The sequence below is a fragment of the Pongo pygmaeus genome, chromosome 20 (genome assembly GCF_028885625.2).
Source record: "Pongo pygmaeus isolate AG05252 chromosome 20, NHGRI_mPonPyg2-v2.0_pri, whole genome shotgun sequence".
NCBI lineage: Eukaryota > Metazoa > Chordata > Mammalia > Primates > Hominidae > Pongo > Pongo pygmaeus.
Window position 1 is genome coordinate 24,260,827 of NC_072393.2, and position 16,287 is coordinate 24,277,113.

The 16,287-nt window shown below is 34.9% G+C and overlaps 1 protein-coding gene across 1 annotated transcript in view; it reads right to left on the reverse strand.

Annotated features, from left to right (window-relative positions):
* Window positions 1-1,693: 1,693 nt before the first annotated feature.
* The window catches only part of ZNF91 (zinc finger protein 91), a 37,073-nt gene continuing 22,479 nt past the window's right edge, over window positions 1,694-16,287 (reverse strand). Inside the window, exons 3-4 of the mRNA XM_054465186.2 lie at window positions 15,919-16,014; window positions 1,694-5,892 (exon numbers count right to left, since the gene is read on the reverse strand). Coding sequence (XP_054321161.1) covers window positions 2,984-5,892; window positions 15,919-16,014 — 3,005 coding nt within the window. The 3' untranslated portion in view covers window positions 1,694-2,983. The remainder of the gene's footprint in view (window positions 5,893-15,918; window positions 16,015-16,287) is intronic.

The window sequence follows — 16,287 nt, forward strand, 5'->3', positions numbered from 1 at the left end:
AAAAGATCAAACAACTGTAGATGTTGGCATGGATGTGGCAATCAGGGAACACATCTATACTGCTGGTGAGAATGTAAACTAGTAGAGCCGCTATGGAAAACATATAAATGCATATGGAAAACAGTGTGGAGAGTCTGTAAAGAACTAAAAGTAGAACTAGCATTTGATCCAGCAATCCCACTACTGAGTATCTACCCAGAGAAAAAGAAATGATTATTTGAAAAAGGTACTTGCACATGCATGTTTCTAGCAGCACAATTCACAACTATAAAATAGTGGAACCAACTGAAATGCCCATGAATTAACGCGTGGGTAAAGAATCTGTGAGAGATATATATATATGTGTGTATGTGTGTGTGTATATATATAAAAATATATAAACACTTAAATGTATACACACACACACACACACACACACACATATATGTTGGAATACTACTCAGCAATAAAAAGGAATGAATTAACAGCATTTGCAATGTCCTGGATGAGATTGGAGACTATTATTCTAAGAATGGTAAACCAAATGTCATATGTTCTCACTGATATGTGGGAGGTATGCTATGAGGATGCAAAGGCATAAGAATAATACAATGGACTTTGGGTACTTGGGGGGAAGAGTGAAAGGGGAAGGGACAAAATACAACATATATGGTGCAGTGTATACTGCTTGGGTGATGGATGCACCAGGATCTCACAAATCACCACTAAAGAACTTACTCAACTAACCAAATACGACCTGTACATAAGTAACTTATGGAACAATAAAATTTTAAAAAATTATTTTTATAATTACAGACAGGCTCACATAATGAATTCTTCATAAACTATTACACAGGCTGGGCCTTTACCTCATGCCTGTAATCCCAGCACTTTGGGAGGCCGAGGTGAGTGGATCACCTAAGGTCACCAGTTGGAGACCAGTTTGACCAACATGGTGAAACCCTGTCTCTACTAAAAATACAAAAATTAGTCCAGGCGAGGTGGCTCACGCCTGTAATCCAGCACTTTGGGAGGCTGAGATGGATGGATCACGAGGTCAGGAATTTGAGACCAGCCTGACCAAAATGGTGAAACCCCATCTCTACTAAAAATACAAAAATGAGCCGGGCATGGTGATGCATGCCTGTAATCTCAGCTACTCAGGAGGCTGAGGCAGGAGAACCGCTTGAACCTGAAAGGTGGAGGTTGCAGTGAGCCCAGATTGCACCATTGCACTCCAGCCTGGGAGAAAGACTAAGACTCTGTCTCAAAAACAAACAAACAACAACAACAAAAAACAACTAAACAAACTAAAAAACCTATTAAACAAACAAAAATTATGGGTCTAGCATGAGTACCAGTCAAGTTAAAACAGAATTTGCATGGGGAGACTCTGAACCATAAGCCAAAAGATTGTACAGCAAGAAATTCAATACAAAGCAGAGAGTATAAATTTGCTTTCAGCATTTTTGAGAATTTTTGTTTTGTAGTAAATGACACCTTCTTAAAATGATTTATTTTGTTCCAATATTGCTATTTTCTGCTAAAAATAGTTTCAAACTTATACTCAAACACACTCCATAATTTATTTACACCTAAGATTTATCTTTAGACTAACAGATGTGTATATTTAACTCTATGTAAATCAATACTAACAGTCCATATGTGCTTGCAGGCAGAGGCCACATGTTCAAAGAAAAATATATGAGAAATTTAAAAAAGATTTATTTGGGACTCAGAAATGTATGGATTTTACTTATGTTTGTATATAAGTTTTATTATGACCATAAAAATAATCCTGTAATCAATAACAATTTAATTGTACATTTAAAAATAACAAACTGTAGAATTGAATTGCTTGTAATACAAAGAATAAATGCTAGAGGTAATGGAGACCGCATTTAGTCTAATGTGATTGTTATATATTGCATGCCCGTATCAAAATATGCCATATATGGCATAATATGTACACATATTACGTATCCACAAAAATCAAGGAAAATAAATTTAAATGTGAAAATAAAAATAAAAATTTAGCCTATAGGAACAATATTCTTTAACTTAATGGCAATTAAAATTCACTGGCAAAAAAAATTTACTAGAGATGTCAGTTCATTGTCTCACCAAATAGTGTATTTTTACCATCTTTTACCTACACCCTTGAGTAAGGTGGAATAGGTTAAAGTTACTGGCATAATAACACTTCATTGAATTCACCATAGTATTTAACATGTTAAAACTGTTAAGTTGAAAAGTTAAGTTCACATGTAATTTATAAGTTAAAAATACGCTGCATATATTTCATAAAAATACAATAAATCATACTAAATTTTAACTAAAATTAAGAATGTTTTTCTTTCATAATAATGCAGAATATTAATCTGAACACCTACCTCATGCATCACTCAATATTATAAGTTAACCATAAAGATCCTCTCTACTTAAATTTTCATCATGCATCTTACATTTTAATGTTCTTACCTTTCCATAGAAAAGGTCATAAATAATGCCTCTTCATATTTGTAATGCTTTTTCAAAATAAATACTCTTCTGTACTTTAAAGACATATTTTCTGATCGATCTTTTGACAGTAATTACACTTCTAATGTTTTTATTTAGTATGAACGCTCTGATTTTGAGTACGATGTGAGCAGGTATTAATGGCTTTTTAACTTTGTCTACATTTGTACACGTTTTCTCAAGTATAAATGCTTTCCTATACATTAAGGCATGAGCATTGGTTCAAAGCTTGGCCACATTGTTCACATTGGTAGTTTTCGCCAGTATGAATTTTCTTACCTATGATCAAGTGTGACAATCATTTAGAGGCTTTGTCACATTCTTCACATTTCTAGGATTTCTCAGCAGCATGATTTTCTTGATGTTTAGAAAAGTTTGACTTGTCAAAAGCATTGGCACATCTTTCAGGTTTGTAGAGTTTCTCTCCAGTATGAATAATCTTATGTCTGTTAAGAATTCAGGACTTTTTATAGACTTTACCACATTATTCACACTTGTAAGATTTCTCTCCAATATGAGTTATCTTATCTGTAGTAAGGTGTGAAAACTGGTTAAAGGCTTTGCCAAATTTTTCCTGTTTATAGGGTTGCAGTCCAGTATGAATTTTCTTATGTCTGGTTAGGGCTGAGGACCAGAAAAAGGATTTGCCACATTCTTCACATTTGTAGAGTTTTACTCCAGTATGAATTACCTTATGTTTAGTAAAGGTTGAAGACCGGTTAAAAGATTTGCCACATTCTTTACATTTGTAGGGTTTCTCTCTAGTATGAATTTTCTTATGGTTAGTAAGGATTGAAGACTGGTTAAAGGCTTTGCCACATTTTTCACATTTGTAGGGTTTCTCTCCAGTGTGAATTATCTTATGTTTAGTAAGAGCTGAGCACTCTCTAAAGGCTTTGCCACATTCTGCACATTTGTAGGGTTTCTCTCCAGTGTGCAACCTCTTATGTCTAGTTAGGGTTGAAGATTGGCTAAATGCTTTGCCACATTCTTCACATTTGTAGGGTTTCTCTCTAGTATGAATTCTCTTATGTCCATTTAGGGTTGAGGATGATATAAATGCTTTGCCACATTCTTCACACTTGTAAGGTTTCTCTCCAGTATGAATTATCTTATGTGTAGTAAGCTTTGAGGATCGATTAAAAGCTTTACCACATTCTTCACATTTGTATGGCTTCTCTCCAGTGTGCATCCTTGTATGTCTAGTTAGGGTTGAGGATTGGCTAAATGCTTTGCCACATTCTTCACATTTGTAGGGCTTCTCTCCAGTATGAATTATCTTATGTTCAGTAAGAGTTGAAGATTTCCTAAAAGCTTTGCCACATTCTTCACATTTGTAGGGTTTCTGTCCAGTATGAATTATCTTATGTGTAGTAAGGGTTGAGGATTGGCTAAAAGCTTTGCCACATTCTTCACATTTGTAGGGTTTCTCTCCAGTGTGCATCCTCTTATGTGTAGTAAGGTGTGAAGGTTGGCTAAATGCTTTGCCACATTCTTCACATTTGTAGGTTTTCTCTCTGGTATGAATCCTCTTATGTTCAGTAAGGGTTGAGGACCAGATAAATGCTTTGTCACATTCTTCACTCTCTGAAGTTTTCTCTTTAGTATGAATTATCTTATGTGTAGTAAGATTTGAAGATTGATTAAAAGCTATGCCACATTCTTCACATTTGTAGAGTTTCCCTCCAGCATGTATTATTTTATGTTTAGCAAGGGTTGAGGGGTGCTTAAAAGCTTTGCCACATTCTTTACATTTGTAGGGTTTCTCTCCAGTATGAATTGTCTTATGCTTAGTAAGGGTTGAGGAATGGCTAAAAGCTTTGCCACATTCTTCACATTTGTAGGGCTTCTCTCCAGTGTGTATCCTCTTATGTCGAGTTAGGGTTGAAGACCATATAAATGCTTTGCCACATTCTTTACATTTGAAGGGTTTCTCTCGAGTATGAATTCTTTTATGTTTAGTAAGGCTTGAGGACCAGTTAAATGCTTTGCCACATTCTTCACACTTGTAAGGTTTCTCTCCAGTATGAATTATCTTATGCGTAGTAAGATTTGAAGATCGATTAAAAGCTTTGCCACATTCTTCACATTTGTAGAGTTTCTCTCCAGCATGTATTATTTTATGTTTAGTAAGGGTTGAGAGTCGCTTAAAAGCTTTGCCACATTCTTTACATTTGTAGGGTTTCTCTTCAGTATGAGTTATCTTATGATTAGTAAGGGTTGAGGAATTGCTAAAAGCTTTGCCACATTCTTTACATTTGTAGGGTTTCTCTCCAGTATGAATTCTCTTGTGTTTAGCAAGGGTTGAGGAATGGCTAAAAGCTTTGCCACATTCTTCACATTTGCAGGGCTTCTCTCCAGTGTGCATCCTCTTATGTCTAGTTAGGGTTGAGGACCACAGAAATGCTTTGCCACATTCTTCACACTTGTAAGACTTCTCTCCAGTATGAATTATCTTATGTGTAGAAAGATTTGAGGATTGATTAAAAGCTTTGCCATATTCTTCACAATTGTAGAGTTTCTTTCCAGCATGAATTATTTTATATGTAGTAAGTGTTGAGAATTGCTTAAAAGCTTTGCCACATTCTTTACATTTGTAGGGTTTCTCTCTACTATGAATTATCTTATGTTTATTAAGGGTTAAGGATTGCCTAAAAGCTTTGCCACATTCTTCAAATTTGCAGGGTTTCTCTCCAGTATGAATTATCTTATGTTTAGTAAGGGTTGAGGATTGCCTAAAAGCTTTGCCACATTCTTCACATTTGTAGGGCTTCTCTCGAGTGTGTAACCTCTTATGTCTAGTTAAGGTTGAGGACCATAGAAATGCTTTGCCACATTCTTCACACTTGTAGATTTTCTCTTCAGCACAAATGATTTTGTGTGTAGTAAGGGTTGACAGTTGCTTAAAAGCTTTGCCACATTCTTCACATTTGTAGGGTTTATCTTCAGTATGAATTTTCTTATGATTAGTAAGGGTTGAGGACCAATGAAAGGTTTTTTCACATTCTTTACATTTATAGGACTTCTCTGTAATATAAACGCATTTATGTTGGGTTTTGTGTAAACGGATGCAAAATGATTTGACACATTTTTTACATTTGAAGCATTTCTTTCCAGTATGTCTTACCGTATGTCTGTTTGAATTTAAAAATTTATAGAAGACTTTCAAATATTTACCACATTGAAATACTTTGCTCTGGGCAGTTGTGAGACACTGGTTAAGTTTATTATAACCTTCTTTGTGCACCTTACACTCATTCACACTTTTACAACCTTTTCTTAACTGTAAAGTCTCACATCCACATTTTTCATATTTTCTCAGTAATACTTTTTGAAAAGAATCTTCCATGCTCTGCTCTGGCCAAAAGTCTTGAGCAAAATGAGGACATATACCTGAAAAAAGAATTAAAAATAATAAATTACTCCACTCACTAGACTCACATGAATATAGTTTAAAAATCTTACCTACAAAATATACAAACTATGTAAACAATATGGCACTGCAAAATACCACAGGCCCTAATTCTATTTTTGTTTTGTTTTTTTTTTTTTTTTTTGAGACGGAGTCTCGCTCTGTCACCCAGGCTGGAGTGCAGCGGCGTGATCTTGCCTCAGTGGAAGCCCCGCCTCCTGGGTTCACACCATTATCCTGCACAGGCCCTAATTCTTTCATAGACATATATATGTAACAAAAACATACAGATCAAATTACATCTATGGAAAATTTATGAATGAGTTAAGTGTGTGCAGTGTCTCAGGGGAGCACAATGCAAAAAAACCACACAGAAAAAAAAGAAAAGTCTGTTAAATTTACTCGACACAGCTTTTCCTGCTTCCCATTATAACAGTGCCTTTAGAAGTAAATTGCCAACTCCTGATTTCTGTTTTAAAAGAACGGTGAAATAGTAGCCCATTCATTTTTATTTATAGCTTTTAGGGGCTTTTCCTGACACTGATTTCCATCTCTTATGACATAAAGTGTTGAAAGAAACTGTGGCATAATTTGGAATGAAAGTTTGAGTCTGCTGAGACCAAAGAAAAATGTTACAGCAGCAGAAAGACTGCAGTAGCACAGAAAGGAAACAGGCATAGCAAGTGATTACTGACTCCTACAAAGTAACATGAGTAAACACTCTTAATTAAAACATAAACACAAAATTTCAGACAACACATACCCTAAGAACATATTTGAGAAATTCCCATAATCATTAGACAAGACAGTTGTTTTCAAACTATGCCAGGACAAAACTACATTATAAAGACTTCGACAGTTAGCTTTTTATAAATGTCCAAATCTCAATCAAAGATTACAATGTATACAAAATAGGGCAATATGATCCCACCAAAATATTATAAAATTTTCTGAAAGAAACCATAAAAAAGATGTATACATTAATTTTATGAATTGGTAATAAATTGAATAATACTGATTAAAATAGGAACAGAGACAACTATGGAAAATCAGAAAAATGAGGATGAGAACAAAAATATTTAAGATTTCACAAAACCAGAAATTGTGGAGGTAAAAATATAAAAACTGATAGATCCTAAAAGTAAGAAAAAAATGATGTAAAAATAAAGAAGCTCAACAAACTAGGATCACAGAAAGATATTTATAACAAACACATACACAAGCACAATTTCAAAAGTCACAGACAAAAAAAATCTTTGAAGCTGCAAAATAAAAGTGATGTGTCAGGCCAGGCCAGGCATGGTGGCTCACACCTGTATTTTAGGCACTTTGGGAGGCCAAGGACAGATCACCTAAGGTCAGGAGTTCAAGGCCAGCCTGGCCAACATGGTGCAACCCTGTCTCTACTAAAACTACAAAAATTAGCCAGGTGTGGTGACACACGCCTGTAATCCCAGCTACTTGGGAGGCTGAGGCAGATTACGAGGTCAGGAGTTCGAGACCAGCCTGACCAACATGGAGAAAACCTCCCTCTACTAAAAATACAAAATTAGCTGTGCGTGGTGGCACATGCCTGTAATCTCAGCTACTCAAAGACTGAGGCAGGAGAATCACTTGAACCCAGGAGGCAGAGGTTGTGGTGAGCCGAGATCACGACATTGCACTCCAGCCTGGGCAACAAGAGCAATTTCGTCTCAAGAAAGAAAAAAAAAAAATGGTAGTTGTTTAATATGTATTAAGATTTAGCTTGCAAGATAAAAACATTTTAGCAATATGTTGCATGAAAATTTCAAGATGATTAATATGACTAAACATTTAAATATAGTTTCTGGTAAATTTTGTTTTGTTTTTTTGACAAGTAAAAATAATAATAACTAAAAGTACAGAGTTATGATAGTTTTAAATTATATTCACATTTAAAAGTGTTTCTCCCATAAAAAAACATATAGATTCAGAAATAAATAGGATGTTGAAATTATAAGAATTTCATGACTACTCAGCTACGCAGGATTAGAAAATCATTCACAACAAATCCACACAACAAATATACAAGTTATAAAAAATACGATAACATTTATACAGGCAAACAAACATAGAGATAATTCTATTGGAAAAAGACATATGGCTCAATCATATTTGATTTTGCTCCAGACTGTCTTAAATTGCATAAAGTTAAATATTGACATGCACAATTATTATACTAAAATATCAAAGCACAATTAACAGATGTGTAGTGGCATACACTAAAATATATAACACAAAAATATAAAATTGCAAAACCAAATTAAAACATGGAATGTAAACTTTATTAGACACCATCAACTAGATTAACATATTCATTAAAAAATCTTAGAAGAATATGGGAAAAATAATACAGAGATTACTTGAAAATAAAAAAAGGTGAGAAATTCCCAAATTTTGATGTAATAAAAGAAAAAAAAACTCTAACCAAGAATACTTGATTTAAATTTATTTCACTTTAAAAAGAAGATGAAAATAAAAAATTTCCAAAATAAAAAGTGAGAGTGTTCATCATCACTAGCACAGTTCTACAAAAAAAAATGCTACATGGTGTCCAGGCACCGTGGGTGGGCTCATGCCTGTAATCCTACAGTTTTAGGAGGCAAGCCTGTCAGAACACTAGAAACCAGGAGTTTCATAACAGCCTGAGTAATGTGAGACTCTGCAAATAACAATAAGAAATGCTAATATGAGTTGCTAAAATGAGTCAGTTTTGTTTAAAAAGAAATACTGGACAGTATCATAAAACCATATATAAAATAAAGCTCTCTATTAAATGTAAATATACAGACAAATATAGAAATCTTTACTATCATAATGATGATGCTTAAAATCCTTAAAGATCTTCTGTAGAATATTTAAAACAGAATAAAAATGGTAATTGTAGACACCAAAATCCCATTTTCAATAATAAATAGAAGATTCATATAAAAATGAATAAGAAAACAGAAAACCTAGACAACATTATACACTGTATTTATCATTCTGCATATAGAGGAATACCTGAGAGTAGATAATTTATAAAAAAACAAGTTTATTTGGCTCACAATTCAGCAGACTGTATAAAAAGTCTGTGCCAGCATCTGCTTCTGGTGAGAGTGTCAGCAAGCTTACAATCATGGTTGAAGGCGAAGATTAACTGTACACACCACATGATAACAGACAGAGCAAGTATGAGGTGAAGGAGCCAGGTTCTTCTAATAAACCAGCTTTCTTTTGAATTAATAAAGTGCACACATTTTGATTACCAAGAGGATGGTGCCAAACTATTCATAAGGACTCTGCCCCATGACCCAAACACCTCCTACCAGGTCCAACATCTAACATCAAGAATTACATTGCAGCATAAGGTTTGAGTAACATCAACATCAAAACCATATTATAGACCAACTAGGTTTAACAGACACGTACAAAACTTTTCAGTCAAAAGCAAGGGAATACACAATATTCTTATTTGCACCTGGTGTATTCTGTTACGACACATACTAAGTTTTATTAAATTTAAGAATGCCAGGTGGGTGGTGTAGCTCATGCCTATAATCCCAACACTTAGAGAGACCAAGGTGTGAGGATCACTTAGAGCTAAAAGTTTCAGGCCAGCCTGGGCAACATAGTGAGACCCTATCCCCACAAAATAATCAAATAATTATTCAGGCATGGTACTTTGTTTGTAGTTTCAACTACTTGAGAGACTTAGGTGGAAAGATAACTTGAGCCCAGTAGGTTGAGGCTGCAGTGAGTCAAGATTATGCCAATACACTCCAGCCTGGGTGACAGAGTAAGATCCTGTCTCCAAACAAAAACAACAAACACAAAAAAACAACAAATAAATTTAAGAAGATCAATGTTATCCACTTTGTGTTTTCTGACCAAAATTAAATTAAACTGGAGATTAAAACTGAGAAATCCAAAAATACATGAAAATAAAAAACTCTTCAACATATTTTTGCTCAGGAATAAAAAAAATTAATTTTTCAAAGATGTCAGTACAACCTACAGTGGTACACAAATTCAATATAATCTTTATAAAAATCCCAACAGTAGTTTTTAAAAGAAATACTGTTTGAGATGTTAAAATTTTGTTATGAACTATAGACAAACACCCACGGAAAAAAAAAGAGGCATTATAACTTCTGATTTTGAAACGTATTAAAAGCAACAATAACAAAAACAATGAGGTACTCACACAAAGACAGATAACCAGATGAAAGAACAGAGTAGAGAGCCCAGAAATGAACCCTTCTGTATATGGCCAAATAATCTCCCACAAAATTGACATGAGCACACAATGGAAGATAATCTTTTCAAAAAATTCTGTTAAAAACTGAATATCCATTCTGATAAAATAAAGATTATTTCCTTAAACCATATGTGAAAATCTTTTAATTAGACATAAGAAGGTAACTTTGTTGTTGTTGTTGTTTTTGAGATGGAGACTCGCTGTTGCCCAGGCTGGAGTGCAGCCACCCAAGTAGCTGGGATTACAGGCACCGGGCACAGCGTCTGGCTAATTTATGTATTTTTAGTAGAGACGGGGTTTCACCATGTTGGCCAGGCTGGTCTCGAAATCTTGACCTGTGATCCACCCGCCTCGGCCTCCCAAAGCACTGGGCCACAAGGCCCAGCCACATAAATTTTAATCTCTTAAACACATATAGGGGAGGCAGGGCACTGTGGCTCATGCCTGTAATCCCAGCACTTTGGGAGGCCGAGATAGGTGGATCATGAGGTCAGGAGTTCAAGACCAGACCAGCCTGACCAAGACGGTGAAAACCTGTCTCTACTAAAAATATAAAAATTAGCCAGGCGAGGTGGCATGCACCTGTAGTCTCAGCTACTCAGGAGACTGAGGCAGAAGAATCGCTTGAACCCAGGAGGCGGGTGTTGCAGTAAGCCGAGATCGCGCCATTACACTCCAGCCTGGGTGACAGAGCGAAACTCCGTGTCTCTCTCTCTATATGAAACACATGACATTAGTCTTGGTGCAAAATTCTTAGATACAACATTAAATGCATGAGCAACAAAGAAAAAAACAGAATAATTTAACTACACTACACTTCAAAATTTCTGCATATTTAAGTAAACATTTAGTAGAGAAATAATGCCTCCTAGAAAATGGATGAAAATATTTACAAATTACATGTGATAAGAGTGAATATCCAAAAAATATAAACAACTTTTAAAATGGAACAATAAAGTTAAATAACTTTATTTAGAAATAGACAAATAATTAAAATAAATTTTCATAAAAAAACACAAAAAAATTTGAAAGGACACACAAAATTACTAATTTGTAGAGAAATGCATTAAAACCACAATGAAAATCAAAATCCCCTCACACCCACTTAAATGGTCACTATCAATTTTTTAAAAACACCAAAGCTGTTGATAATGCAATCAAAATGAAACCCTTGGCTGGGCACAGTGGCTCACACCTTTAATCCCAGCACTTTGGGAGGCTGCGGCAGGCAGATCACAAGGTCAGGAGTTCAAGACCAGCCTGCTTAACATGGTGAAACCCTGTCTCTACTAAAAATACAAAAATTACCCAGGTGTGGTGACGTGTGCCTGTAATACCAGCTAGTCAGGAGGCTGAGGCAGGAGAATCGCTTGAACCCAGGAGGCAGAGGTTGGAGTGTGATAGGATCGTGCCATTGCACTCCACCCTGGGCGACAGAGCAAGAATTTGTTTCCAAAAAAAAAAAAAAAACTTATATTGATTGTTGGTGGAAAGCAGGATGCAGCCATTATTTTATAATGTTATATACGTACTTTAAATAAAATTATTATCAAATACAGCAATTCCATTTATGAATCTATATCTAAAATATGCATCATAGGACCCTGAAGACATATTTGATACAATGGAGTATTATTCAACCTTAAAAAAAAAAAACAAAAAACTTGTCACATTTGAAGATACACTTTGAGATTATGTCAACTGAAATAAGCTAGTAACGAAATGATGAATGTTATGATTTCACTAAGATATATAAAATAGTCGCACTCATAAAAACAGAAAGCGGAAGGGTGTTTGTCAAGGGCCAGAGAGAGCATAAAATGGTCACATGTTATTTAATGGACATTGCATTTTAATTTTGCAAGACGTAAAATTTCTAGAAATCTTTTGCATAACAATGTTAATATAGTTAACAGGTCTGAAATACACAGTTTTGTTTTTTTTTTTTTGAGACAGGGTCTCAATCTGTCACACAAGCTTGAGTGCAGTGGCACATTATGGCTCACTGCAGCCTTACACTCCCAGGCTCAAATAATCCTGTCCCTCAATCTCTCAAGTAGCTGGGACCACAGGTAAACACCATCATGCCTGGCTATTTCTTATATAAAAATGTTTGTAGAGAGGGTGTCTCCATATTTTGCCCAGGCTGGTCTCAAACTTTTGGGCTCAAGCAATCTTCCTGTCCTGGCCTCTCAAAATCCTGGTCTTACAGAAGTGAGCCACCACCATGCCTGGCCCTGACATGTACACTGAAATAGATTTAAGAAGGTAAATTATATGTTATGTGTTTTTACAACAATTATTTTTGAAAAAACTAGAAAAAATAAAGAATTATAAATTTTCTTGAAAATTACCTTCAAATCACAAAAACTGTTTTTCACACAAAGGAAATACATATTTATCATTAAACACATGGTGAAAATAATGCTATTTCAAAGGCTACTCACTTAGACAAGATAAAACCAACATTGAAAGTGAACTAAGAGGCTGGGCAAGGTGGCTCACACCTGTAATCCCAGCACTTTGAGAGGCCAAGGCAGGCAGATCACCTGAGGTCAGGAGTTCAAGACCAGCCTAACCAACATGAGAGAAACCCTGTCTCTACTAAAAGAAAAATACAAAATTTAGCAGGGCATGGTGGCACATGCCTGATATCCCAGGTACATCAGAGGCTGAGGCAAGAGAATCGCTTGAATCTGGGAGGTGGAGGCTGCAGTGAGCCAAGATCATGCATTGCACTCCAGCCTCGGCAACAAGAGCAAAACTCCATCTCAAAAACAAAAAAGAAGAAAAAAATGAGATAAGAAAGAATATGTACAAGATAAGCTATAACCAAAATTGGGGTCATATTTGCAGACATAAAAACACACACATATATATAATCTGATTGTGATAGACATATGGCTCATTTATCTTTTAATTAAATCCCACACTGACTTAAAGTATACAAACAGAATTGCAAATTGTCTAAAATTATAATACATAAGTAAAACCAAAAAACAATAAACTGATATTAAGAAACTTACACTAAAAAACACACTAATGTAGAACTGCAAGAAAATAATGAAAGAAATGCTTACTCATAAAATCTAGTTGGCAACATTAATGTACATTAACAAATAATTTGTCTAGAAAACTGCAATGTTTGACTAACTGTGCAGTCATGGAAGGCAGGCATTTTAAATTACTGGTATCTATTGTATGGCAATAAAATCCCAGAGAAAATGTAGTACAATCATAAATAGGAGATGCTAATGAGAAACTTAATAGATAAGCATTTAAAAGAAACTAGTGTCAATTTTTGTTTTAAATATGTGCTATTTTTACACAAAATAAAACTACTGTAATCCAAGTTTAGAACCAACTATAGCCTTAAATTGCTAAATTACGTATATATTTAGCAAAATATGGTTAGAGCTTCATGTATAAAACAAATATTTGAGGAATAAATTATGTTATTATTTAGTTATAGGCTGACAAAAGTGGCTGAAAATTCTGTAATTCCTATTTGCCTGCCTGTACACTAATTATCTAACTCAGGCACAACATGTACATTCTAGTATATTGTCCTAAATGTCTGAATCCAAAACTACAGACAAATTTGAATTAGAAAATAAAAATAAAAATTTATATGAAGAGTGACATTAATAAGATAAAAAAATTAAAGGTGCCCTATTTGCTTATCTCCTGACAGCAAGAAAATTTGTCAGCCATTCCTGACAAAAATGTGTTTGTGAGAGAACCAGGCATCATGGTTCACACCTGTCATGACAGCTACACGGTACATTAAAGTTGGAGAATTGCTTCCGGTCAAAATATTAAGACCTGCCTGGGTTATGTTGCAAGACCCCATCTCAAAAATAAGTGCCTTTAAGAGAGCTCTGAGATCCAGGAAGGGAGTTATGAAACTCTGCTGAAGCCCAAGATTGAAGGTAATCCTTTTTAGAAGGCAAGCCCTCATTCAGGTGGCAAACGACAGGACTACTATTTTTGGCTACAGACAAGAAAATGTTCCACCTAACTTGGTTCCACTGAGAATTTTGAACTGTACTCTGTAACCATCCCAAACTCTTCCCAGCCACAGACTGGGGGAGGTCCTGCCCTTCCAGAGGCCTGGAGGAAGACACCCACTTATAGCCATGCTGGCAGGCCTGCAGACTTTGGCCTTTACTGTGGTCCCTGAAGCAGTTCCATGATTCAGTTCCAGCTCCCTGAGCCACAGTGCATGGCCAGTTCTGCCTATGTCGAAATCCAAAGTAACCTGGGAAAATACTCTCTTGCACTCGATGAAAGCCATGCTCATCCACATCCTCATATAAAGCCCACCATATTGCAGACCTGACTGCAGAAACCTGCCCTTGGGTCTGTCCTGCACAGCAAAGTCCTGAAGGATATTCACTCTGTCCAATAATTAAATGAGAATTACAACTATCCAAGCCCCTTTTAACAACACAACTAAAGGTGGACCCTTGTGCAAACCCAGCAGACTTAAGACCAAGCTACAACCCCTCTTCACTACAAACCCAGAGGACATTCTATCACTCTGAGGACCCAACAAAAATAGATTTTTACTTTCTGAAACCAGTTTATAAATACTTGAACAAGTGTTTGCTCCTTCAAGTTTACAGTCACCAATGCAAAACTATTTTTCTTATTGTTAATGCTTCTATTTTAACATAGCACTGAAAGTATGTGGAAGACGAAACAATCAAAAGAAAAATTTAAAGTCATTGAAATTGAAGACCAGTAAGTAAAATGTTGCTTTTTGTAGATCATGTAATCTTATATATATATAAATGAATAGTACTTTAAAACCTGTTTAAACTAATGAATACACTCAGTTAATTAGCAAAATGTAAAATTAACATACAAGAGTAAGTTACGGTTCCATACACTTAAAACGAACTATCTGATAAAATAGAGGAAAAAAAAGTGTTAATTACAATAGCAATGAAAAAATCAATTTTAGAACAAATTTAACCAAGGAGCTCATAAATCTTTTAAGTGAAAGATACATCAATGAAAAAAATTAGAGAGAACACAAATAAATTTAAAAATATTTTACTTTTATTGAAAGAAAAAGTATTGTGAAACTGTCATGTTATCCAAAGTGATCTATAGATTCAATAAACTCCCTATCAGAATTCCATTGTTTTTCCTTCACAGTAATGAAACATACAATCCTAAAATGTACATGAAACTACAATAAACTTTGAATAGCCAAAGCAATCTTGAAGAAAAAGAACAAGCAGAAAGACATCAAATTTATAATTTCAAACAATATTTCAAGACCATAATAATGAAAACAGGATGAAATGTGCAGAAAAATAAACAAACAAACAAAAAAACCCAGTGGAACAGAAACCACTACTCTCACGCATTTCAGACATAATGCAAAAAAAAAGAACTTAAGAAACAGTTTAGAATAGAGTATCTCAAAATTACGCAGATATCTGTCTGTCCACAAAAACAAGAAAAAAGAAGTCAGATTGTGAACTCTTTTGTATGCCATGAACAGTACTCTGGCTGTCACTGTAAACTTGAAGAAAGATCATTGAAGGGAAAGTAGAATTCTTAGAGATTTTATAAGGATTAACAGAAGTGAGAGCATAATTAAAAAAAAAATTCAGGCTTCCCAGAAACTATTTCCTTTGGAACACAGCTTTTCAGATCACTTTAAAGACCTGCTTTCTTTTTGACTTTGGGCCTCTCATCCATGTCATCTGTTGTATTCACTCTCACCTACCTGGAGGTTCATCCACCATCTCATGTTGTTTCATATTCCAGGGCTCTTTTCCTTGCTCCAGACAAGTAATCAGGTCTGGCTTAGAGACAGCAATACCTGTTTTATTAAAAATAACTAACATGAATCTTGCTCATATTCTCCAATTGCCAACTTAGTAATGTGCTCAGTAAAGAGCATATAATAGAATATTTTAATAAATTTGTCCCAATATACTAATTTGTAACAGAAATGTTTAAATATTTAGAAGGTATTTTAATTTTATAAGTTCTTAATTTTACTGCTTGGTACTACTGAATCAAAAACTGGTGATGGCAATTAGATTTTAAGGTGTGAGTAACAGTATTTTATGCCACAAAACTTCTGAAATTA